This window comes from Schistocerca cancellata, chromosome 6 (assembly GCF_023864275.1).
Source record: "Schistocerca cancellata isolate TAMUIC-IGC-003103 chromosome 6, iqSchCanc2.1, whole genome shotgun sequence".
Classification (NCBI taxonomy): domain Eukaryota; kingdom Metazoa; phylum Arthropoda; class Insecta; order Orthoptera; family Acrididae; genus Schistocerca; species Schistocerca cancellata.
In genome coordinates, this window is record NC_064631.1 from 549,936,386 (window position 1) to 549,961,811 (window position 25,426).

At 41.6% G+C, this 25,426-nt stretch overlaps 1 protein-coding gene across 1 annotated transcript; it reads left to right on the plus strand.

Annotated features, from left to right (window-relative positions):
- The first annotated feature begins 448 nt into the window (after positions 1–448).
- Positions 449–21,204, plus strand: LOC126191273 (peroxiredoxin-6-like). The gene is made up of 4 exons (XM_049932082.1): positions 449–592; positions 13,143–13,299; positions 14,346–14,563; positions 20,913–21,204. The coding sequence occupies exons 1-4, from the start codon at positions 510–512 to the stop codon at positions 21,115–21,117; spliced, it is 663 nt and encodes a 220-aa protein (XP_049788039.1). The 5' UTR covers positions 449–509; the 3' UTR covers positions 21,118–21,204.
- The last annotated feature ends 4,222 nt before the right edge of the window (positions 21,205–25,426 follow it).

Below are 25,426 nucleotides of genomic sequence, written 5' to 3' on the forward strand. Positions count from 1 at the left end.
CAACCCAAAGAAGACTCCTCGGCTCTTTGGACAGTAATACATGCCAAAAGTCTTGTTTCGAATCATTTATCGGATCTTGGAGACGGGTACCGTGTAAGAACTGTTTATTAATCACTGTGCTAGAACCTGCTGAATGTACGTTGCACTACAACAGACATCATTACGCATTAGATACACGCCAGTCGTAAAGAAAGACGTCACTGCAAGAACCTCGAATTCCATGCAGGCAGTGGGCGTGTATTTGGAGTGCAGATAGCGGCTTCCAACATTGCTGGTTATCGGCCAGACTTCGGCAGCTGCCGAGTCACGGTGTGAGACAGAGAGCGACTGGGACTGTGCGAGTGAAAGAGCAAAGCTGAGCGCTGCTGACTTTGCAATCTTCTCCCTCTCTGTCCCTCTCTCTCGCTCCTCCCACCCAACTCCTCTCCGCTTACTTATATAAGTACGCGGTGGCCCAGCAGCCGCCAGTCACTTGTTCAGAGACGCACAACAGTTGCCGCCACTACAGCATGAAGCTCGAGAGCATTGTACCAAACTTCACGGCGCCCTCCACGCAGGGGCCGCTGGACTTCTACAAGTGGAAAGGCGACTCGTGAGTATTTATTTATCTGCCGTTTGTGGTAAATTCACTATTCGTTTTGCTTGTAACATTATGATGATAACCTTCTGCTTGTCTTTTAGTGTTACGAAATGTTCCTTTCATTCTGTGACTAGGTCAATAACCTCGCCTGAACATTTCTGTACGCCATTGTAGACAGGGAGAAGCCGAGGTGATTTTGAGTGCAAAGACTTCTTTCTGCAAACATATATGTAGCTCCCCTTCTTGACATGCGAATGTGTTGTGTCTTAAATGTAAATGACTCTGATTTCATATGATTTGCGTGTATGTGTGTGTGTGTGTGAGAGAGAGAGAGAGAGAGAGAGAAAGAAAGAAAGGGAGTGTGTGTAACCCAGTGCCGGCACATATAACGCTCTTGTCGAACAGCACCGATTGGTGTGTCGTGTGTAGTGTCGCCATGAACAATTTATCACCCATGTGCCACACCTCGTTATTTCGTGAGGAACTGAGGAGAGGGTTTTTGTTTAACCCAAGCATTCACACATGGTCGTCTAATGTATTCTCGTCTTGTCGGCCTATGGCCATTGAAAATTGATCTGCAGACAGACCAAATAGCTTCTTATATATTCTTGGTGACCAGATGCCGCTAATGGCCATCTCCAGATATCATCATCAATACTGGAAACTCTGTAACTTCACCATGGAAAATTTGGTATGAAGATAGTTATTTAACCGAAAACCTGTCACGAAACACAAATAAAAGTGGTTACGTATATTTATTGACCAGTTTTTGAGAACCAGTTGCCGTAAGTACGTAGAGGTTATGTGTAAAATTATTCCCAACACAGTTTTTTTCACCATTGGTTTATGAACTGGCCCCCGAGGTGGCTGTGACTTTGCTGTACTTCCTGCTGAATAATATTCGCTTTCTGTTACTGTTTTTACATGTTTTTGTTACAGTTTTGTTCTTCAAAACATTTATACGGCCGTCCTCAGCGTGATAGAACCTAAATCTGAGGTACATTTGCATTTCTGGTTTAAACACGAATCCCTCATTTGTGCATTTCCTAAATAAACAAAAAAGCCAGAAATTGTAAATCGGTTTAGTCGTTTCTTTTCCTTATTTTGAATTTGTAGGAACATTTTTAACTTTTTCAGCCTGGAATATCCGTAACGTAGCGTGCTTATATTAATCCAATCAGTATGAAATTTGGGCCGTGTGTTTGCATTAAGAGCCAAGCTAGTGACCTAAAAACACCAATTGTTTCCGTTATTTGCTCGCTTTGGTGTTATAAGACAAGGCATCGAAAAGTGGAAAGAACGGAAGTTGCGTGCATATTAAAGCCATTTTCACCTAACTGGATCATAAACTCTTGTCGGGATTAAATTTTGCCAATGAACGTCTCGCCCTCCCCCCTAACCCCCCAAAAAAGAAAATCTTTGCGTCAAGTGTCTGTAATAGTGTCTATCTGTGTATCGGATCAAATTTTGAAGCATTTATTTATTAAAATGTAGCTGAATACGCACACTGATACTAACCGCATACTCCAGTTTACTTATCCAGCTTTTATTCACCTATGAATAACCACAGAGTTAAATTTTTGTAAATTAACTAACAAAATAATCTTTAAGTATAATGTGAACATCACGTCACCAAATTCTCTGTGAAAGTTGTTGATCTCCTTTTACATCCACAGAATGATCTACTCAAAGAACAATTTTATCGTGTTTTAAATCGATGTATGTTCTTCAGGTCTCCCAAGGTCTAACGAAGGCCAGTGGTCGGCATAATCAGACGCTAATGAGCAAATAATCCGTTAATTTCCATCATAAAACTGCTACTGTTATCGTGGTAGAAGATTTTATAGATTCTCAGGTAGGCTGTAGGCCTTGATTGTGTTTTCAAGTGGTTCAAGTGGCTCTGAGCACTATGGGACTTAACTGCTGCGGTCGTCAGTCCCCTAGAACTTAGAACTCCTTAAACCTAACTAACCTAAGGACATCACACACATCCATGCCCGAGGCAGGATTTTAACCTGCGACCGTAGCGGTCGCTTGGTTCCAGACTGTAGCGCCTAGAACCGCTCGGTCACTCCGGCCGGCAATTGTGTTTTCGCTTGGTATACGACGCAACAGAGGAACAACTTCATGGCAGTACAAACATGTCAAATTTTTTCAGATTTTTTTCCCCTTTACGTTAGAGAGATAGCTTTTTCAAGAATTTGAACTGTATCTCTTATTAACTGTGATAAAGCAAAGCCATCACTGGCGTTCCAGTTGGCGGATGGCATGAACTCCACAGCTGCACGAATCAACTTCGTCTCGGACGGAAATGCTGTAGCAGATGTGCATCACTTTTATTGTTTACTATGTTCTATAAGGTTGTTGTATTTGTGTAAGTTCTGTGGCATCGTGTTAGAATCTTTGATGCATTAACAGCGTGCCGTTCAGTAACGGTAGAAATATTCGTGGCACCGGGAACACGAAAGTACTAAAAAGGCGCTTTATGAAAATATTGAGCTTAAAACGTTTGAAATTTCCACTCTTCAACTATGTATCAAGTGCAACAATAATTCTACACAGTGGCTCTAACTGCCTTACACATGTTGCCACTCATGTATACAAAGAATATGATTACAAAATACGTATTTAACTGTGCATTTGACAACTGCAATAACAGGTCTTACCAAAATGGAGCATTTTAAGATTCTGATTATTGTTTACAGTTCTGAAATTCTCAATAAAAGGCGTGTTTTGTAATTACCATATATTGGTTGAACGTTCTGTGCGTAATGCATGTCTTGTTAAAATTGTTTTATGCGGCACTGCGCACCATTATAGTGTGCGCTTGACATTCGAGGGCTAGAACTTAAATAGTGGCAACTATTTATTCACAACCGATACAAAAGAGTTACATGTTTTCCCCTGTTACTGTCTTTCAAAGCAGTCACCAGCGTAGTGTAGAACCCGTTGATAGCGATGCGGAAGGCGGAGTATACCGTTAAGCCCGGTCCACACACAACGATCTGTCTGCGCAGACATCGGCGCAGATGTTTGTACACGCAAAAGATCGCTGCAAATGTGGTGTGTTCACACGACACAAACCCCAATCTACTACTCGCCCGCCATCTGTCGGTGTAGAAAAGAAATATCAGTGGCAAGCGACTACGCTCCCCATAAACGTCAAAAATTTAATTAAGTTTTTTTCAAATATAGAAATGGAGGAAGTTCTGTTGTGGTCTGTGTTCGCAACTTGTGTTGCAAAAAACATTCAGACCAACCGCAGGAAACAGAGAAAGCGGTCAAAACGGTGTAGACAGTAGCTGCTAAAGCGAAAGCAGTTTTCTCACGTACATTTACTGCGAGAGTTGCACGCCGAACCTATTTTGTTTTACATTACCTCGTGTTCCATTTCCTGGTGCATTGACACTCCAATTTCATCTTCAATTGTACTCCTGCTTGGTCTTGGCGTTCCTTTATCACTAAGAAAGCTAAGCAGATCGAAATAGCATAACGTTGGCTGGTATACTTGATCTACTCTTAGACCAGATCTTCTAGATTTCTGATCTTTGGATAACTCTTTTCGGTAAACAGTTCGCTGACAGACTTAATTTACTTGACTTGCTTCATGAACTCATCCTTCAGGACAGCGAAAATAGCTTCACATGTGTTGGGTATTATTTTACTCAACGCTTGTTTCGATATTGCAGTTGAAAATTCCAAATCCTTGCAGCTCCTTCCTGTTGCTAGGAATCTTAATGTTACCGCCAGCCGCTCATGAGGAGAAATTGCCCTTCTCATACAAGTATTTTTCTCATAATATGAGGGGTTACAAGCTTTAAGAGATAATTATAAGTTTCGACACCCATCCGCTAATAATTTCGCCAGTTCGCAACGAATTTTTTTATTTTTATTACCGTTTCTCTGTTTGCCGAGACGTCAACTGCCCGCAATTTTTCAATTAGAGCATGGTATGCTGCTGTATTTTTGTCTCGGACACTATATTTTTTACTTTTAATCTTCCACAAACATGGGTGGTTTCTATATATTTCAATGAATTCACTTACAACCTCTCGAGAACACTGACGAGTGCCAGCCATTTTAATGCCTGTGCGCAAAATACAAACACTAGACTGAGCAAACAGTTGTTTCGCGCCAGATTTGCGGCGATCTCCTGTCCACACGCTCCAACTTGTCTGCGCAGATGTGGTTTGAACCCACAGATTTGAGAGGTTTCGCTCAAACCTCCAACTCCAACTTCCAGGTTTGCACACACCTCAGGTTGGTGCAAATCTTCTGTCCACACGCAACGATCTGTCTGCGCAGATGTGATGTGCGCAGACATTTGCGCATACAGATCGTTGCGTGTGGACGGGCCTTTAGCAGAGGCTGTTCTGTTGATGGTGCGAATGGAGCGGTCTACTGCCTGTCGAATCCCTGGAACAGTTCCGAAGCGAATACCACGAAGTGGTTCCCTCATCTTCGGAATCAAATCAAAGTCACAAGGACTTAAGTCCGGGGAGTATGGTGGACGGTACAGTACTTCCCAGTCCCATCGACCGAACAGAGCAGCCACACGCCCTGGCATTGTCGTGCAAAATGATGGGTGGGGGCAGAAAGTGTCGCCGTTTCTTTCGCAAAGCTGGTCGCAGGTGATGCTAAAAAGCGAACAGTGCTTTGACGGTCTGCCATGGAGGAACGTGATGCGTTAGTATAACATCATCACAGTCGCACACGAGAATCAACATAACTTTAGACAGTCGCATTCGCATCATCAACAGAACAGGCTCTGACAACGGTATATACTGCGCCTTCCACATCGCTTGCAACAGGTTCTACACAACGCTGGTGACTACTTTGAAGGACAGTAACAGGTGTATACACGTAACTCTTGTGTATCGGTTGTGAATAAATAGTTGCCACTATTTAAGTTCCAACCCTCGTATAATGTTCCTCTGTCGCAAAGATGATCCAAGAATGGTCTGACTTTGATCGAAACTGACTGTCAAAACAAAAATAAGTACAGCTGCGTGTTTCGTGATGCAGTTCCCAATCTTCAATGTTAGTATAAGAATCAACAGTAACAGACTAAATCACAGTTTCTTTTCTTTGCAGTGATGGTGTCCGGTTTCGGTTATCATAAGCTTCACCTGACAAAGATGAATTTTCCCTGAGCACATGATGCGTCGGTGCCCGCGGTCGTTGGGTTCTACCGAAGCTAGCCGTCACCGACACATGTTCTAAGACTAAATTAATGTTAATCAGATGATGCTTAAGATAATCGAAATCAGTCACTTCCAGTAGAAAGAGAAGAATTTGCGGTTTGGACCGGCACTATATACTCCAACATGTTGTCGAAACTTCTTTCTTCAGCCTTTGCTAACTCGTTGATTGGAGGGATATATTTCTTCGAAGGAAATATCGCGGAGAAAATGTGAAAAACTGTGACAGTCTCACGCGTGTTTTCCTGCACGTCGTTTTTTCCTCAAAAACCCGCCTGAGAATAATTTCATTTACCTGATGACTGCAAGGTGAATACAACAGTTCTTTCTCCAAAAGTCTTCCGTAAAAAGAAACGAATTCGAAAAAGTACTCGTAATTTATGCTCTTGTGTCAATAACCTGGGACATAAGGTTGGAGTGGATATTTCATTCAGCGGTTGTTCACGGACAACATTTGCCTACTTTTTTCTATAGTAAATTAAACTAGCGAAATAGAAGCAAAATTACCAGCATTGAATGCGTGGTGGATTTCTCTTTTATTTACAAATTCCCTTTTGTAGAAAATTTCTGAGTACAAAATACGTAAACTAGTGAACTGTTAAATTTCATACTCGATTCGCCCTCGCCTTTTTATAACTACAACTATCGGTCAACAGGTCTTTTCCCTTTCGTAAATAACTGGTGATCGATTCCATGCGTAACGTGTTGACCTTTCACCCGTACATTGACAAAAAACTACATTCTTCAATATTATTTGTCTTCAAAGAATTACCATGTGCTGCATCTTCATGTCTTTAAACAAGACTTCTCAGTCTTTTCGTTTATGAACTTCTAACTGTGTTCCAGCATGTCTTTGTAGTTGCTTCTATTGTTAATACAAAATTGTGGTGTGCGGTTTCTCACTTCCTGTGCCGGAAATAGTGCTGTTTCCCAATTAATCATCGCTTTCCGTACAGTCAGTGTGAAACTTACATACACATTTACACATTAACAAGAAGCAAAAGAAAACCATACATGTTTGTTTGATTGGTGGCATAGCACTTCCATTTATCTCAAGTGTGTAATACCCGATCACATATATTATTTCCCATGAAGGAAGACTAAACATTGCTCTTGCTACAACCACAGGCTTCTTTTGTACAAAAAATGGTTCAAATGGCTCTGAGCACTATGCGACTTAACTTCTGAGGTCATCAGTCGCCTAGAACTTAGAACTAATTAAACCTAACTAACCTAAGGACATCACACACATCCATGTCCGAAGCAGGATTCGAACCTCCGACCGTAGCGGTCGCTCGGTTCCAGACTGCAGCGCCTAGAACCGCACGGCCACTCCGGCCGGCCTTTGTACATGAAATACAAGTAGTGCGATCCAGGTTGAACCGTAAAAAGGAACAGACTGGCTCGCTATGTACTCTGTGCTGTGGTACCGAACCGTCACGTCATCTGACCATTGTGTTTCGCGTAGTGACATAGAATTCAGTCATGCAGACCGAGAAAAACAATCTGTCTAGCTGATGTTAAGAATTAATTTATCATTCAGAACTAATACTTCGAGAAGTTGACGTTTTTTCTTTTAACTGAATTTTCCGATTTCGGAGGCTGAGGCGATTTCCTTTCCCTCTTTACACATCTCGTTTTGACATGGAGTTGTATAAAATTAGCGCGGTGGAGTGGAAGGGGGGGTTGGCAGCGCAGGGAAGTAAGCAGCCGTAGAAAAATCACATAAAAAAGTGCCACGGAGCGCCACCGTAATATTACCAAGCCACGCCCGCCAATGCGCCTGACAACAGCGATACGATGCGGCCTTGGACGGTGTGCTCGTGGCCGACCTCTTACGTAACCGGTTTGCCAGCTTCACTGGAGAGCGTCCTCTCCTTGTGTACTCAGCCTGCAGGTGTTTATCTTTGCGCATCACGATGTAACGCCTAACAGGTGCCAAGAGCGTAGAAGATGTGGACATTCGACTTATCTACGACGGAAAAACAAGAAAAGAAGACCTGATGACCATGGGACAAAATCGTCCTCTAAGAGTTACTTTTGGACTGTTACAGTGGCGTTAGTGTTCACAATATATATACATTCCTGGAAATTGAAATAAGAACACCGTGAATTCATTCTCCCAGGAAGGGGAAACTTTATTGACACATTCCTGGGGTCAGATACATCACATGATCACACTGACAGAACCACAGGCACATAGACACAGGCAACAGAGCATGCACAATGTCGGCACTAGTAGAGTGTATATCCACCTTTCGCAGCAATGCAGGCTGCTATTCTCCCATGGAGACGATCGTAGAGATGCTGGATGTAGTCCTGTGGAACGGCTTGCCACGCCATTTCCACCTGGCGTCTCAGTTGGACCAGCGTTCGTGCTGGACGTGCAGACCGCGTGAGACGACGCTTCATCCAGTCCCAAACATGCTCAATGGGGGACAGATCCGGAGATCTTGCTGGCCAGGGTAGTTGACTTACACCTTCTAGAGCACGTTGGGTGGCACGGGATACATGCGGACGTGCATTGTCCTGTTGGAACAGCAAGTTCCCTTGCCGGTCTAGGATTGGTAGAACGATGGGTTCGATGACGGTTTGGATGTACCGTGCTCTATTCAGTGTCCCCTCGACGATCACCAGTGGTGTACGGCCAGTGTAGGAGGTCGCTCCCCACACCATGATGCCGGGTGTTGGCCCTGTGTGCCTCGGTCGTATGAAGTCCTGATTGTGGCGCTCACCTGCACGGCGCCAAATACGCATACGACCATCATTGGCACCAAGGCAGAAGCGACTCTCATCGCTGAAGACGACACGTCTCCATTCGTCCCTCCATTCACGCCTGTCGCGACACCACTGGAGGCGGGCTGCACGATGTTGGGGCGTGAGCGGAAGACGGCCTAACGGTGTGCGGGACCGTAGCCCAGCTTCATGGAGACGGTTGCGAATGGTCCTCGCCGATACCCCAGGAGCAACAGTGTCCCTAATTTGCTGGGAAGTGGCGGTGCGGTCCCCTACGGCACTGCGTAGGATCCTACGGTCTTGGCGTGCATCCGTGCGTCGCTGCGGTCCGGTCCCAGGTCGACGGGCACGTGCACCTTCCGCCGACCACTGGCGACAACATCGATGTACTGTGGAGACCTCACGCCCCACGTGTTGAGCAATTCGGCGGTACGTCCACCCGGCCTCCCGCATGCCCACTATACGCCCTCGCTCAAAGTCCGTCAACTGCACATACGGTTCACGTCCACGCTGTCGCGGCATGCTACCAGTGTTAAAGACTGCGATGGAGCTCCGTATGCCACGGCAAACTGGCTGACACTGACGGCGGCGGTGCACAAATGCTGCGCAGCTAGCGCCATTCGACGGCCAACACCGCGGTTCCTGGTGTGTCCGCTGTGCCGTGCGTGTGATCATTGCTTGTACAGCCCTCTCGCAGTGTCCGGAGCAAGTATGGTGGGTCTGACACACCGGTGTCAATGTGTTCTTTTTTCCATTTCCAGGAGTGTAGATTGTTAGTGAACAGCGTCGGAAATTCCTTGATATTGTTCATAGGCGGATTCAGAAAATATCGTTTCCGGCAAAAACACAAGTGGCTCTTTATTCTCACGAAGTAATGAGTGTTATCGACAAGGGATCTTAAATTGATTTCACAGTTCTTTATTTGCACAAGGCTTTTGATATCCTTCCTGACAAGCGGCTTCTAATCAGACAGCGTGCCTACGCAGTATCGCCTCAGACTTGTGCGACTGGGTTCGTGACCACCAGTCAAAGGTCACAGTTCGTAGTAATTGGCGGGAAGTCACTGACAGGAATAGAAGCGATTTCTGTCGTTCTCCTGGTGTTATAGGCTCTGTGCTGTTACGAAACTATGTAAGCAGTTTAGGAGATAATCTGACCAGCTGTCTTATAAGAGACGACCTAACAGTTCCCGTTCGAAGGCCGTACAGTCCAGGATCGGTATGCCAATCGGGAAAAACCGCCGTGAGTGTTGAGGCAACCATCTCACCGACGCATCAGGTTTCAAGGTACCCGTCTGCGCGGAGAAGTTCGTAGCTGCTTGTTGCATTTCATTAACCGACAGAATCGTCGGCTCCTCAAGGCCTCGTTTACAGTACCGCAAGCGTGATAAACGCCTGTGGAGAGATCAGGACTATAGGTCAGGTGCCCAGCGCTTGAGTTGGCGTAACTTCTGCGTTACGAAATTTTGTGATACGGAGAGGTGCGTTACCACGAAGCAGCAGCACCGCTTGGCGCACCATTCCACAACGGTGGCTTTCGATAAACGTGCTGCCCCATACATATTCTCCATTCTCCGATGGATATCTATCGGTGTTTGGTCTTCGGCAACCGAGAAAAGAATAACAGCACGTTGGTCCTGTTTGGACTCATTGGGTAATAATGGTGTCATAGTTCATATTTCCGCTTGTATCGCACGCACGACGGGAAGACGATGCCACACTAATCACTTACCTACGTTTTGGTGTTTATATACCCACATCCGTATGCGCGCCACGTTGCCTGTAGCAACGACCTCAAACGGATACTTTTTGATCGGCGCTTATAGGCTGTTTGGAGATGATGCTGTCGTTTACCGTGTAGTAAAGATCAAAACCAATTGCAAAATGATTTAGACAAGATATCGACACTAAACACTGAAAAGTGTTAGGTCCTCCACATGAGTACTAAAATGAATCTGTTAAATTTCGTCCGCAGCTCGTGGTCGTGTGGTAGCGTTCTCGCTTCCCACGCCCGGGTTCCCGGGTTCGATTCCCGGCGGGATCACGGATTTTCTCTGCCTCGTGATGACTGGGTGTTGTGTGCTGTGCTTAGGTTAGTTAGGTTTAAGTAGATCTAAGTTCTAGGGGACTGATGACCATAGATGTTAAGTCCCATAGTGCTCAGAGCCATTTTTGTTAAATTTCGGTTACACGATAAAGCACTGAAGTTTAAAGTTTGTCGATTCAACTAAATACCTAGGAATTACAATTACAAACAACTTAGTTTTGCAACGATCACATAAAAAATGTTGTGGGTAAGGCGAATCAAGAACAACTAGAAAATGCCACAAATCCACCAGAGAAGCAGGGCTTGAGATCCAGCCGTCGCGAGGTTGAAGCGGATGCAGCGCACGCGAGTCTGCGCGTGTATGATGATGCAGTGAGCACCAGTGACGTCACAGCCGGCGTATAGAGGCGTTCCAGCAGCCCATCAGCAGTCATTCTACTTGACAATGGCTAAGAAGTGCTTGGTCGAAAGCTCGTGACATTTTAACCACTTGATTAGGCTGGAAACCTAACAACATTTTACTCTCACAGTAGAGTTGGCCACCAAATCAGAATCAAAATCAGAAAAGAGTAATTGTGTACACTGAAGCACTGCTTTATATCTTCAGTTTAAAAAGGAAAATGGCAATCGGCAAATAAACCCGAGAAAATGAAGTCCCAACACGCGAAATGAAAACTTATCTCTGTAACCAGTTGTGTCTCTGTAACCAACAAAAATGTTGCTCTTGTTGTATGGAATATGTTATTCGAGTTAGTCTCCACTACCACTTCCTAAAATAATCACTATTGCTCTTCAAGACCCTATATATTCACGTTTTTGTTACACACTCTAAGACAAAAATAAATGACGCAACACAAATGAATTGTCCGAATGGGACGGAAATCGGCAACTGTGATTATATATATAGACAAACAAATGATTACAATTTCAGAAAAATTGGACGATTTATTCAAGAGAAAGACCCTCACAAATTGAGCAAGTCAGTAATGCGTTGGCCCACCTCTGCCCCTTATGCAAGCCGTTATTCAGCTTGGTAGTGATTGCAGGGTTGTTGGGTGTCCTCCTGAGAGATATAGTGCCAAATTATGTCTAATTTGCGCGTTAGGTCGTCAAAATCCCGATCTGGTCCTGCCCATAAAGCTCCAAATAGTTTTCAACTGGGAAGACATCCAGCAACCTTTCTGTTCAATATAGGATTGGCAAGCACGAAGACAAGCAGTAGAAACTCTCACCGTGTGCGGGCGGCCATTATCTTGCTGAAATGTAAGCCCGGGATACATTTCCATGAAGGGCAGCAAAACGGGGAGTAGTATTGTCGAGGTACCGTTGTACTGTGAAGGTGCCACTGATGACAACCAGAGGCGTTCGGCTCTGAAAAGAAATGGCACCCCGGACCATCATTCCTGGTTGTTGGGCCGTATGGTGGGTGCAGTCAGGTTGATATGACTCAGCTGTCCCGGGAGTCTCCATACATGTCTTCGGCCTGGAATCTCATTGACTGGAGTAGAGCCATGATGGTCACTGAAGATATGTCTAGAGGCGCCTCTGGTAGTCATCTGCGTCACCCTTACAGCACAGAGGTTCGTCACGGTATTTTAGGCCTCGTTTGCTAGCCCTTCATGGCAACCTATCAAAAATGGTTCAAATGGCTCTGAGCACTATGGGACTCAACATCTTAGGTCATAAGTCCCCTAGAACTTAGAACTACTTAAACCTAACTAACCTAAGGACATCACACACACCCATGCCCGAGGCAGGATTCGAACCTGCGGCCGTAGCAGTCCCGCGGTTCCGGACTGCAGCGCCAGAACCGCTAGACCACCGCGGCCGGCTGGCAACCTATCCTGGGCTTACATTTCAGCAAGATGATGCCCGTCCGCATGCGGCGAGAGTTTCTACTGTTTTCTCTTCGTGCTTGCCAAACCATACCTTGGCCAGACCTCTCAACAATTACAAACGATTAGAGCATTATGGGCAAGGCCCTCCAACTAGCTCGGCATTTTGTCGATTTGGCCAGAGTTTGGCAGGATTTCCGTCAGGAGGTCAGCCAAACAGAATAACTGCTTCGACAAGGGCTGGAGGTGGACCATAGCGTAATTGTCTTGGTCGATTTGTGAAGCACTTTCTGTCGTCCAGTTTTTCTGAAAATGTAATCATTTATTTGGCTTTACATGCACGTTACACCTTCCGTCCCAATTTGACAATATGCTCGTACTGCATCATATTTTTGGTCTTAGAGAGTATTAATATTTCGATGAATTTGTAAAAAAATTACTTTTCTGACTTCTACAGTTTAAGGTTTATTTTTACTCTACAGACACTATCGATTCCTTTTTACCAACCAACATAAGTGTCAGATAAATGAGTAACCAAGAAATGCTGTGTAATCAGATAATAATAAATAAAACCAAACTACTACGTTTGTTTGCTTCAAGGGCTCTGTGAGATTCGTATGTGTACGTCTCGTACTGAAGAATAATATTTACTGTTTTCTTCGCATTTTTGTTTTTCGATCCCAGACCGATGGAATCGGTCGTCATGTTTTGCGACTTACTGCTGACGTGATTCTCGTTCCGCAGATGGTGCGTTCTATTCTCACACCCGGCAGACTTCACACCGGTGTGTACCACAGAGCTGGGACGCATCGCCGTCCACAACCCGGAGTTCCAGAAGCGAGGAGTCAAGCTGCTGGCCCTCTCCTGCGACAAGCTCAAGGACCACGTCGACTGGGTCAATGTGAGTAAGCCAAATCCCTTTTTTCTGGTTGTAAACGGATAGCAGATTGAGAGGCTTGTAAGATGTCTCTTTCCGTGACTTACCCACCACAGTTGTCAATAATTTTATTGCTCCAGACAAACAACGTTTTTATAAGTACGTGGTACACCACAGACCATGTTTAGTTATTTTCTAATGAAAATATGCGTAGAGCTATATTTTACAGTTGAAGTAATTCACAGGTGGTTGTCTTATCGTCCGCAGGATTTGTTTGTAGATCCACTGTTGTTTTTTATCGATGTGAATTATTACTTTTATATGAATTAGAACCAGAATTACTTCTTTTTGCAGATGATACAAGTACTGTTGCCAAGCCGAGCATAGAAGTAACGACGACGCAAATAACACATAATGTTGAAAAGTAATTGTTTTTTCTCCATAAACGTGCACGCTTTCAACATTTAAGATAACAAAAAATACAGCATATCCAATTTTCTATTGGTAGAAATGTGATGCTAGCTGTGAATATGTTCTATCAGCAAGACATTGTAAACACAGAGAAATTCTGAAGATATGGGCGGATATATTGAAGGAAATTTAAAATAGAAGTACCATTTAATGGAGATGCTAGAATGTGTAGGTAGTGTCACGTTGTTATAACAAAAATAACTAACTCAAGAAGTTAATATAGCATTATTTCATTCATTGGAATCTGAAGAGAAAAGTTTTTGGGGAACAAGTGTTCATTACATAAAATAAAATAATTAAAATTGCGTGTGAGGTTTTATGTACAGTCATGTTTTAGGCATTAGATTGTTGAAATAATCTTTATTTATTGATGTAAGTAGTTCAGATAACTGATTATGGTTTGAGACTAATGGAGGTTTTCGGAAATGAACATTACTCACTCAGAAGTTTGTTACAGAGAGAGTGGATTACACAGCTGTTTTGCCATATAATCATCCGACTATGTAAATACGTTTTTTTGAACAGTTGAGTTCAACTATTGTCTATTTGAGAATATAGCTAATAATAAATGTAAAAAAATATGACGAATCTCTCCACAGGACATCAAGTCGTACTGCAAGGACATTCCGGGCGACTTCCCGTACCCCATCGTGTCCGACGAGACGCGCGAGCTGGCCGTCAAGCTGGACATGATCGACGAGCGCGACAAGGACAACGTGGAGAAGGCGATGACGGTGCGGGCCATGTACGTCATCGGGCCGGACAACCGGCTGCGACTCTCCATGGTGTACCCCGCGTCCTGCGGCCGCAACGTCGAGTGAGTGTCGCTACTCAGCTATTTACGTAACCTATATTCATTACAGGGTACATTCGTCAGTAAAAGTGAGTGAGATTTTTTTCACCTGTGGCTGCACAAAGCTTTGTAATGAACAGTACAAGTCATGTGATTGGCCTAAAGGCATGAGACATCTATCATGAGGATTTTAGATTTTAACAAAGCTTCAGATACTGTTCACTTCCAAAGTTTACTTGTCTAACTCAGCAGCTTAAGTCTTTTTATCGTTTCGTTATTAACTGTCGTCCCAAATAAAGGCGTATTTGGGACCATGAAGTTGTGTTGGACAGGTAGTACAAGGTGTCCCACAGGGTTCAGTATTAGGTATGACACTCTTCTGATTGTATGCCAAAGTCATGTCATCAGTTCTGTTCCACTGTAAATACAAAGTGTATGCTGATAGCTCCCAATGATATTTAACTGTAAATTAATTAACTCGATAACAGCTGTTGAGAATGTCATAGCTGACCTATGCACATTATCCAAAAGGGCGCAGAATATGGGTTAACACTCAATAAATCCAAAATCCAAACAGCTGTGGTAAGTTATTCTAGGCTCTTCAGCCCTACATTCAGGAATATATGACATCTTTTATTGCGAAGGGGACACACATACATTTTTATACCTGAGTGAAGAGTTCAGGATTGACAATCGATGAAAACCTATACTGAGCTGAACACACATCTGCAGTTTGAGAGAAGGCATCAGCATATCTCCACGCCTTAAAAAATTTAAAAAGAACTTGGAACTTAAAATGAAACATCTATAAATGCTTTGCTTTCAGTTTAATGTACAGCGATGTTATTCTGCAGGATTTTTCTCATGTGAGATTAAGACGCTTTTGAATTGGGGATAAGCATCTGCAACGATGTAGTTGTGATGTTTGTCGTCTTTACCATATTTTACCATATTATGCACAGTTCTCGTGCAGACAAGCCCAAGACTTTTTACACTCTGTAGCGGTTACCGTCTGGTCACACATACAGTCCATCGTCTCCCTCCTCGATCCTAATGCTCATATCTGGAAACAAAACATAGACACCCATTCCAGTCAAAGTTAAATCCTTTCTGTCACACAACAATAGGCAGCTGTTTTCTGCAAGTCCTTTTCGGTAGCAGGAACCTGGTTTTAGAATGAGCTTCGTCGTTATCTCAGAGGAATGAACCACATTTCCAGATTCAAGCGAAAGTTAATGACCTATCTACTAAGCAACAAGCAAATTCTGCCTTTGTTTTTGCATGCAGCCATTGAATTACAACAAAGTATCATTATTTCCCATTGTCCTTTCTCATTTCCTGCTGAAATCTCTAGCTGGGGCAGCCTACCTGACTCTCTCTCCCTTTCTTTATCACAGTATCTCACTTTTCTACACCATTAAATACATTAGCATCTACTGTCATTATTATTATTGTTAGCAGTGCTGATGGTAGTATTCCTATTACTGTTACTAGTATTTCAGTTAATTATTCCAACTGACATCACACACAGACTCTCTCTCTCTCTCTCTGTTCCTATAATTGCTACTTTCATTTATAATTGTTTAAGTGTGATGTAAAAAGTCTTGTACGTGTAAAACACTGCCGCAATAAAAAAACAGCGCCTTAAATCATTATCTGATCATGTTAAAAAGCGTATAGATTTTTGTTATGTATGAGCTGTATTCATGAGGATGTTGACACTAATTTCGTCAGATCTTGTACCTCCATTGGCAAAAGACCATGCAAGTGACCAAATAATGAAAGCAGTAATAACTTAAGTGTGTGCCTGTGTAGCATTCTGATTACATATGCAGATTACAGACTCATTTGCCAAATACAAGATACCATCATCAGCTGACACTTAGTCTTAACCAGTCACCGTTTAGAATTCTTTGAATGTAATCACAGCATAGAAGCAATATCGGAGTTTAGTGAATCAGATAAAAATTCTGGCTTCTGAAGTGCACAGAATGCAACAGATCACTAGCGAGTTACTAACGAAATAACAGATTTGATCAATGAGTAAAAAGTACCACGGGGCCTGAGACCCATAGATTTTTGAAAAAGCTTTTGAGTCATTTTTAATTACATTTGTACTAATAGTCATTTAAAACAAATAATTAATTCAAACCACACTATTATACAGAATAATAAGTGTGCATAAACTCTGCAGATTTCACCACACTTCATCAGGCTGGTGGAAATTTAGAACTGCAAGAGAAGTAAGACAAGAAGATTCCATGACCCCACACTAACCTAAGTAGCAGCAGAAGCAGCTTCAGATCCTTAAACTGACGAAACGAAGAAAAATATCTGTCACTGGAACATAACTGACCTACCTTTGAGTCGATGATGACATTCAACTGTTTGCTAGAGCTTCAACAATGAACAGAACATAATAAGTAAACTTGGAAGTGTACCAGAAAACTAATTACATTAATGTATAATTACAATACATTACATTAATGTATAATTAACACACTGAAAATAAAATAACACATATTAATACTGGAATGATTCAACCAGTTGATCAGCTACTATAATTAGTGCAGTGAAACAGGATTGGATGGACAAGGAAATCAATAGAGGAGTAACATGGTGATCCATGTAGGACATTCAAGTTATTCAAGTGGAACTTTGCGATGTGTAAAGAATAAAGTTCACTGCGTGCATTGTCACCTATGACATATGGTAATGCAGCTTGGATTTTAAATGTGAAAACTATTCAGAATTAACAGTTTCTCCAAGAGAAATAGAGAGATACATGCTGGAAATTATAGATTTCGTACTATAAGAAATAGCTTTATTCAAAAGAATAATTTTTCTTATGTAATTAACTAATTATCTCGTACACAAGTAAATGAAACTTAAAAGGATGAAAGGAAGATGTGCCTGTTCATTTTAAACCACAGCAGCATCTCACATTACGTTGTTATTGATTCACATTATTTCACTTATCATAGATAAAAAGATGATATTACTGAAACTTTTCTAAGACAAGTATTTCTGAGTTCCAGAATAGTGAAAACATAGTTTCACATAGGATCAGAATGCATTGCTAGAGAATATGGCTTTCATTTGACAGCTCCCTTTGACCACATGACCTTTCTCAAGTTGATATGGAATATATTGTATTAAAAGCACATATGTAGGTGCAAAATGACGTACCCTGCTACTAATATTTGGAAGTTGAGTAATGCAAAACACTATCATAGTTTGCAAATTTTGCTTATTGAAAATATTTCAATGATTAGTTATTGTTTGAACTTATTGGAAATATATAGTTTTCGTGATGGTACTATCACACTTGTGCAAATATACATATACATACACACACACACACACATATATATATATATATATATATATATATATATATATATATATATATATATATATATATATATATATATATATACCAAATGTTTTAGAGTGGTTCCAGATGACCAGAAGCAGTTGTTCGAGACATATTATCTCCTCAAGAATTTTATGATATACCAAAACAAAAATGTTTCAATGTATATAGGACATAGGAAGTGATCTTTTTGTCAGTTAAACTTAATTTGAATTGTGTATGTGTGACTCAGGGAATTGCACTAGTAAAATAATTTATTTTTGTGATGACTAATTTTTGTGATAATTATGGACTGTTGTGCAGAACCTAAGGACGAATGTACTTTCGCATGATGTGTCACTGACAAATAACATATCTCGGGGAAACTTGGACCATAGATAGAAAGACCTGCTACGGTATACTGTAGTACAGATGGTAACTGTAAGAAATACTCTATGACGCGAATAGAAATTCAAAGACAATAATTTCACTGAAGTCACTGCACATCATGATGGTCCCCTGGACATTACAGAAGGCGGATCGTTGTTCTTAACAGGGTGCGTATTCATCACGGACAGCAATACATGCTCTGTAACGTGCTGGCCACAATGTTGGTAAGGAGTCCTTGAAGTATGATGTTCCAGTCCTCCATCAGTGCGGTTGGATGCTCGTCGGTGGGCGTGGTACGTCCAGTGGAAATAGTTGTCTACTGCTCAACTGTAGACTTACTTCCTCACTTTAATAGAATGGATGATACATGCAGTACTTCTACCCCAAAACTTCAACTAAAGTGAAAGCGCAGTCAGTAGTTGATAATACTCTCCAAATGATGCGTTAAGTGTATTTATAGAAATGTCCACATCCACATACATTCTCCTGAAGCTACCATACGGTGCGTGGCGGAGGATACCCAGTACCATAACCCGTTATTTCCTTTCCTGTTCCACTCGCATACAGAGCGAGGGAAAAGCGACTATCTTCATTGCTCTGTATAAGCCCTAATTTCTATTATCTTCGTGGTCCTTACTTGAAATGTTCGTTGTCGGCAGTAGAATTCCCTGGAAAAGAACGTCGCCTTCCCAACAGGGATTCTCATTTGAGTTGCCGAAGCACCTTCGTGATACTTGCGCGTTGTTCGGACCTACTGGTAACTAATCTAACAGACCGCCTCAGAACTGCTTCGATATCTTCCTTCAATCCCACCTGGTACAAATCCCAAACACTCGAACGATGCTGAAGAATGGGTCGCACGAGTGTCCTATATTCGGTCTCCTTTACAGATGAAGCACACTTTCCTAAAATTCTCCCAGTAAACCGAAGTCAGCCATTCGCCTTTCATACTGCAATCCTTACGAGCTCATTCCATTTACTGTCTCTCTGCAACTTAACGTCTAGATATTTAATGGAGATGACTACGTCAAGCATCACACTACTAATGGTGTACACGAACGTTGTGGGTTTGTTTTTTATTCTCATATTCATTAACTGACATTTTTCTACATTTAGAGCTAGCTCTGCCATTCACCACATCAACTAGGAATTTTGTCTGTGTCATCTTGTATCCTCCTAGAGTCTCTCAACGACGACACATTCCAGTACACCACAGCATCATGAGGAAACAACCGCAAATTGCTGCTTGCCCGACCCGCCAGATCATTTACGTATGAACAAAATAGCAGGGGTCCTATCACACTTCCCTGGGGCACTCCTGAAGACATATTTGTCTCTGATGAACACTCTCTGTCGAGGACAACCTTCTGGGTTCTGTTACTTAGGTCTTCGAGATACTCTTTGATATAAAATATAGTCGGCGGCCACTGGTGTAGACATAGCGTAACAACTGGAACAGATCCTCCAGGAACTATCGTACCCTACAGTGTTGCCAGATTGTGAAGATAGCCAGACTTTTAGTATTATCAGCCTGGTCAATTTATATGTCCCTAAAGTCTGCGGTGACCGGCCGCCAAGCAGGCTTTGTGTCAAAGAGTGTACCTTCATTAACAGTCTGTAGTGGGTCACCGTGATAAATGATTTTCAGAAATCCAGGAATATGGAATCTGCTTATTGACCTTCACCCTGGTTCGCAGGATGTCATGTGAGAAAAGGGTAAGCTGAGTTTCGCATGAGCGATACTTTCTAAAACCTTGCTGATTTGTGGACAGAAGCTTTTAATCTCCAGGAAATTTTTTATATTAAAACTGAAAATGTGGTCAAGAATTCTGAAGCAATGGGATGTTAAAGATAAGAGTCCACAATTTTTCTGGTGTTTATTTTGCTCTTCTTGTATACAAGAGTCATCTGCACTTTTTCTAGTCGGTTGTGCCTTTGAACTGAGAGAGAGATTCGCGATAAATGCAGCGTAAGTAAGGGGCCAGTGCTGTAGTGTACTCTCTGTAAAACCGAACTGTGATCTCATCTGGATCTGTCGACTTATTTACTTTCAACTCTTTTTGTTTCTCTTTGCCAGGGACATTTTTACTATGTCCTCCATATGGGAGTCCGGTATTTTGTACGGTCCTCCTACAAAACGATTTCCTAAATGTGAAATTTAAACCTTCAACTTTCCTATTGCTAACTTCTACTGCAGTACCAAACTGATCAACGAGTTACTGGACCTGCATATCACTTTTACATAGAATCAGAATTTTCTCGGGTGTTCGGAAAGATCTTTTGCTACGGTATGATGGCGGTAGTTATATGCTGCGGGCATCGACCTTCTTACAGCCGCACAAGTTGCTTCTTACTTTGCCTGTCGCCTTTGACGCGTTCTCGTTCGAACCGAGAGTGCAACAGCCTTTACTTCCTCAGCTTTTTCCGAATTTCTTTGTCAACTACGGTGTTCCTTCTGTTCTTAATCCACTTACTTTGCACATACTTCTCCAGATCAAGATTTACAATCCATTTAAATTTCACGCATAGTTCCTCTATGTCCATCGTACTTTTTTCTTTCTCTCGATGTTTGTATCTTAGCTGTTAATGTGAAGAGTGTGTCTCTCTATGTGTTTTCTGATGTTTCAGTGAGCTGCTGCGCGTTATCGACTCCCTGCAGCTGACGGACCGGCTGAAGGTGGTGGCCACTCCCGCCAACTGGACGCCCGGCACCAAGGTGATGATCCTGCCGCACGTGCCCGACCAAGACCTGCCCAAGCTCTTCCCTGGCGGCGTCGAGCGCGTCTCCATGCCCTCCGGCAACAACTACGTGCGCACCACCACCGACTACTGAAATGTTCAATATTTCGTCACAAATATCATCATACAGTTTTTGTATTTCATTTTAATACCATAATAAAAATTCTCATTTTCTCTATAACATGTTGATTTTCTCTTTTGAGGCCTGCCTATTGCATCTAGATGAGACTTTCATAAATTCAAAACTGCGATCTGGGTAGATAATCTCTCTGATCTTCAGCCATTAGCAGATTTTATAATTTGTTCAAATACTGGAACGAAATCAATGACCATTTTTGTCAATGTTTTCACACAGTACCACCTACAGCACCACAAGTGAACCACTTTATTTATTTCTTATTTTCATGAGAATTGACACACAGGTTGTAGCAATTTATCCCATTACACACTCACATCAATATTCAGCTTCAGTGATATGAAAAATTGTCGCCTCGGCACATCCATATGAATTCTTACAGGTTGTAAAAGACATAAAATGTTTCTCTGTTAGCAACATTATATGATGAGGTGCAGCATTCATGGCATCATCCTGGGTAACATTCCTGGTTCAATCTTACAATTCTTCTACCACCCTATGCAGTACCTAACATGCACATGAATGATTAAGTGGGCATAAATTCTACTGACTGATTTTGGAAGGGTTGTGGTGAGGGTAGTTGCGAAACTCTACTCAGTATACAGACTATCATGACGAGGTGGATTGTGTGTGGGGAGCTGTAATAATCATTGCAACATAGGGCCTACATATTTAATAGACTATCACGAGGAGGTGTGTTTTGTGGAGGGGGTTGTAATAATATTTTAATGTTCACTTTTCAATTACCGCTGGAATTATATCATTTCAATAAATTCGCATTTCCTAATAAAAGTTTCTGCTAGTAAAATATCCAATATGCGACAACATTTGTTTTTAATGGCATATATTGAAAACTCTGCATCTTGTTGGACGATTATCTGACCTGTAACACATATTAAGATTTGTTGCCACACAATACTTATTAAGAATTCACACCAGAGACTCCAAGGACGCCTTTACCAACTCTTGACAATTTACAGTCACTGTGTGGCAAGTGTTATTCATGGTCCAAATCGCTAAATACTTTACTTGATACTGCTAACAATACTATGACACAGCTGTCACTCCATCTTGTTTCATGGTTTTATATATAGCCTACACTGTAGTGTATATGCCTTTTCCATACAATTCATTTTACTTTAATTTTCATCAAGAACACAATTAACAAAAAGTCACTAGTACCTCACGGCAGTTCATATGCGCTCTTAAATATTAATCAATCAGATTCTTCTTTTCTTGAGCTGAATTTCAATAGTATTCATTATTATATTTATACACAATGAAATTAAAACTGCTTTTATCACATAAAACCAAACACATGTCTATAATCAGGAAACTTAGTAGTTTAATGTAGTACTGGTGAAAGATCCAGAAAGGTATATTAGTGAGGTTGATATTTTTGCAATACATAGAACTACAAAATTTCAAATATAAAATTCTTCAGCAAAATAAAAATTCTTCAGTATAATTAACTACACCTTAGGAAACAGAAAAACAGAAATTACTGACTGCATAATAAGGATACAGAAAACATAGCTACTGAAGTAATTTTCCTATTGATTAAGTAATTATCTAAAAATTAATTACGAGATGGAAGTTATTTGGCACTAACTTACTCTAGAAGTGATGATAAAGCAACGAGATGTTCACTGTGCTATGTTTCAGAGTTAAGTCCATTTTACTCATATATTGAAACTACATGATGAATTGAGATTATTAATGAGCATCTATGAGGATGAGTTACATACCGATAATAATCATATGTTTCACTATCGAAAGTGTGGTTATATTATACAGTGATGTTTAGTAGTTTATAACACATGCAAGCAGTCCCAAAACTTTAGGGTCAAAATCATACTGACAGTAGAGGATACTAAATGAGTACTTTGAGAACAGGAAGCATTGCTGAAAAGGAATTTTGAGTTTATTGTCATAAACAATTTACAGTTTTATAGCAAAAACTTCAGTTCTTAGAAACGGTTTAAAATGCTGCCTACCAGCCTCAAAACATGCCGTACAACGACCCAATTTTTTTCCACATTGTCTCAGAAATATCAGTTGTTCATTAGTGCCTGAGGCAAGCAGCTGAGACGATACCTAACAGTTCTTTCTCTATGTCTACCGTGTTTCATGTACCAAAGACTCCACAGAATCTCATAGAAAAAAATTTACAGCAGTGAGATGTAGTAATTACACTTGCTACTGAACAGGTTCTCCAGTTCAATTCCAAAAATAATCGTATCTTGTGCTGGTATTAGTAACGGACTGTGTTCACAGCACGTCTACTTGCGGCCAACTAGTACAGTTGTAAAGTCTATAATATTTTTCTAATATTGAAGTTCATTTTCCACATCTTCCAGAGCATTTAACAAATCATGCTGGGAGGAGCAGTCAGCAGCTGAATGTTTCATTATCAACCACAATTCCGTACATTCTCTGAGTTCATATTTGTTCTGTACCTGCTCTACAAGGATAAATGACGTTTTACTAAATCTCTACGGTTCCTTCCCCTTCCCCTCATTAAGTATGATGTTTTTATATTGTACTGATGCATCTTTCTCCCATTCATACCCTCGCAGAATGACAGAGTGAGTGAATGCGTCTGGTGGCAGGTAAACTTCTTGTCTGCTGCTGTAACAGTTTAGCCAGCTTTTTTGTAACCCTGGAGAGAGACAAAGAGGCTTTCGTTCCTTCTGGTCGAAGATCTTTTGTGCTTAAGTTGGCATGGTGCAAAAAGGATTTCTCTGCCGACCCTGGCTACTTGTGGGTAGCCCGAATTGATTTGGGTATTGTTCACTGGTGCCTGATATTTGGCAGCTCCTTTACAGTAGTGAGTACGGTAACGGAGCTTGTGTAAGTTTCAGCCTGGTTGATGTCTTAAGGCGTTCATTTTCTGCTTCAGACGTAAGTGACACTGCAGAATCTTTCATTCAGAATAGAAGGTGATAGAGTTTCCGTAATTATTCAGTTTTACTAGTAGTTACTTTGTCCACCCAGAAGTTATGTATGAGGGAGCGTGGTGTGCAAACTATGTGTAGTCTCAGAATTCTTGTTTCCCAGTATGAATGTGTGTGTGCTTGTGTTGTTATCTATTCCTCTGTATTCCGTAATTTCTATCCGTTACTACATGTGCCTCTGTTTGTTCAATGAAACATGTTCGTCATTGGTTTCGGCGAGCCTGGAATCTGTTTCATTTTGCAATTATTCCGCAGTAATTGACTTATGTGGGTAACTCCTTCCAAGGAGTAATAGACATTTTGGGACTTCTTTTCTTTTTCGATGTGGCTTTGTGTGGCTTGGACTACGTGTTTTAAAAATGAAGGGGCCAACAGCTCGTCTGTTCCCAGTTCTCGTTCTATATTGATGACGTTGCCTGCAGTTGTGTGTTATGTCTTACGTGCGTTCCCGGCCTGATTTGCATTTCGGCTCGTAATTCTCGTTCCATTCCACGACTTGAGTTTTCCGTGTTATGTATTAAGCCATTGGAGCAAACATTTTGCCGAATACATGTGTTTTTTGTGCACAAATTGTAGTTCTTCCAGTTTCTTTCTTATCTTCTACGCGGTGTTAGTGTGAATGCGAAATGCGTGTGTAATTCCTTATCTTTCAGTTATTCCTGTTGTAAGATGCCCTAAGAATTTACAAGCCCAGCAGGCAATGCATCAGATTATACGCTTCATTCTCGAAATTACTTCGGGCACTCATCAGTAATCATAACGTTTTATATATAGTGCTTTTCTATTTGTTTATGGTAAAATAAATGTTAGGTACTGGTAAAACTGAATCTCACTTTTACTGGTAGTAATTCATGCCATATATTTCAATCTTTGATCCATAGGACAGATCATACAGCGTTTTGCGATGTGCAAATACATGCAGGCCAATTAATGTATTTGCCTATTAAATAAAGTTTACATTATAAAGTAATTAATATGGGAACAGGATGGCTGTTTGATTAATGGTAGGTGTGAGCTGTGAATCATATTTTTACAACCTGCCCTATATCCAAAGAACTAGTATTCTGAAGCTTATCCTCCGCTTAATGAATAGAAATTTGTGTATTGTTGACTAAGAAAAGTATGTGGTGCTAGAAACACTTGGTTTAATTTGAGGACTTATCCAGTAATTCCACCATGACTCACTATTAATTTTGAATAAGTATCCGATAGCATCGACAACTTTATTTAATGGCTATCCTGAATTAAATTTATATTAAATTCCCATTGAATTAAGTCTGGGGTTGGGTTGTTTGGAGAAGGAGACCAGA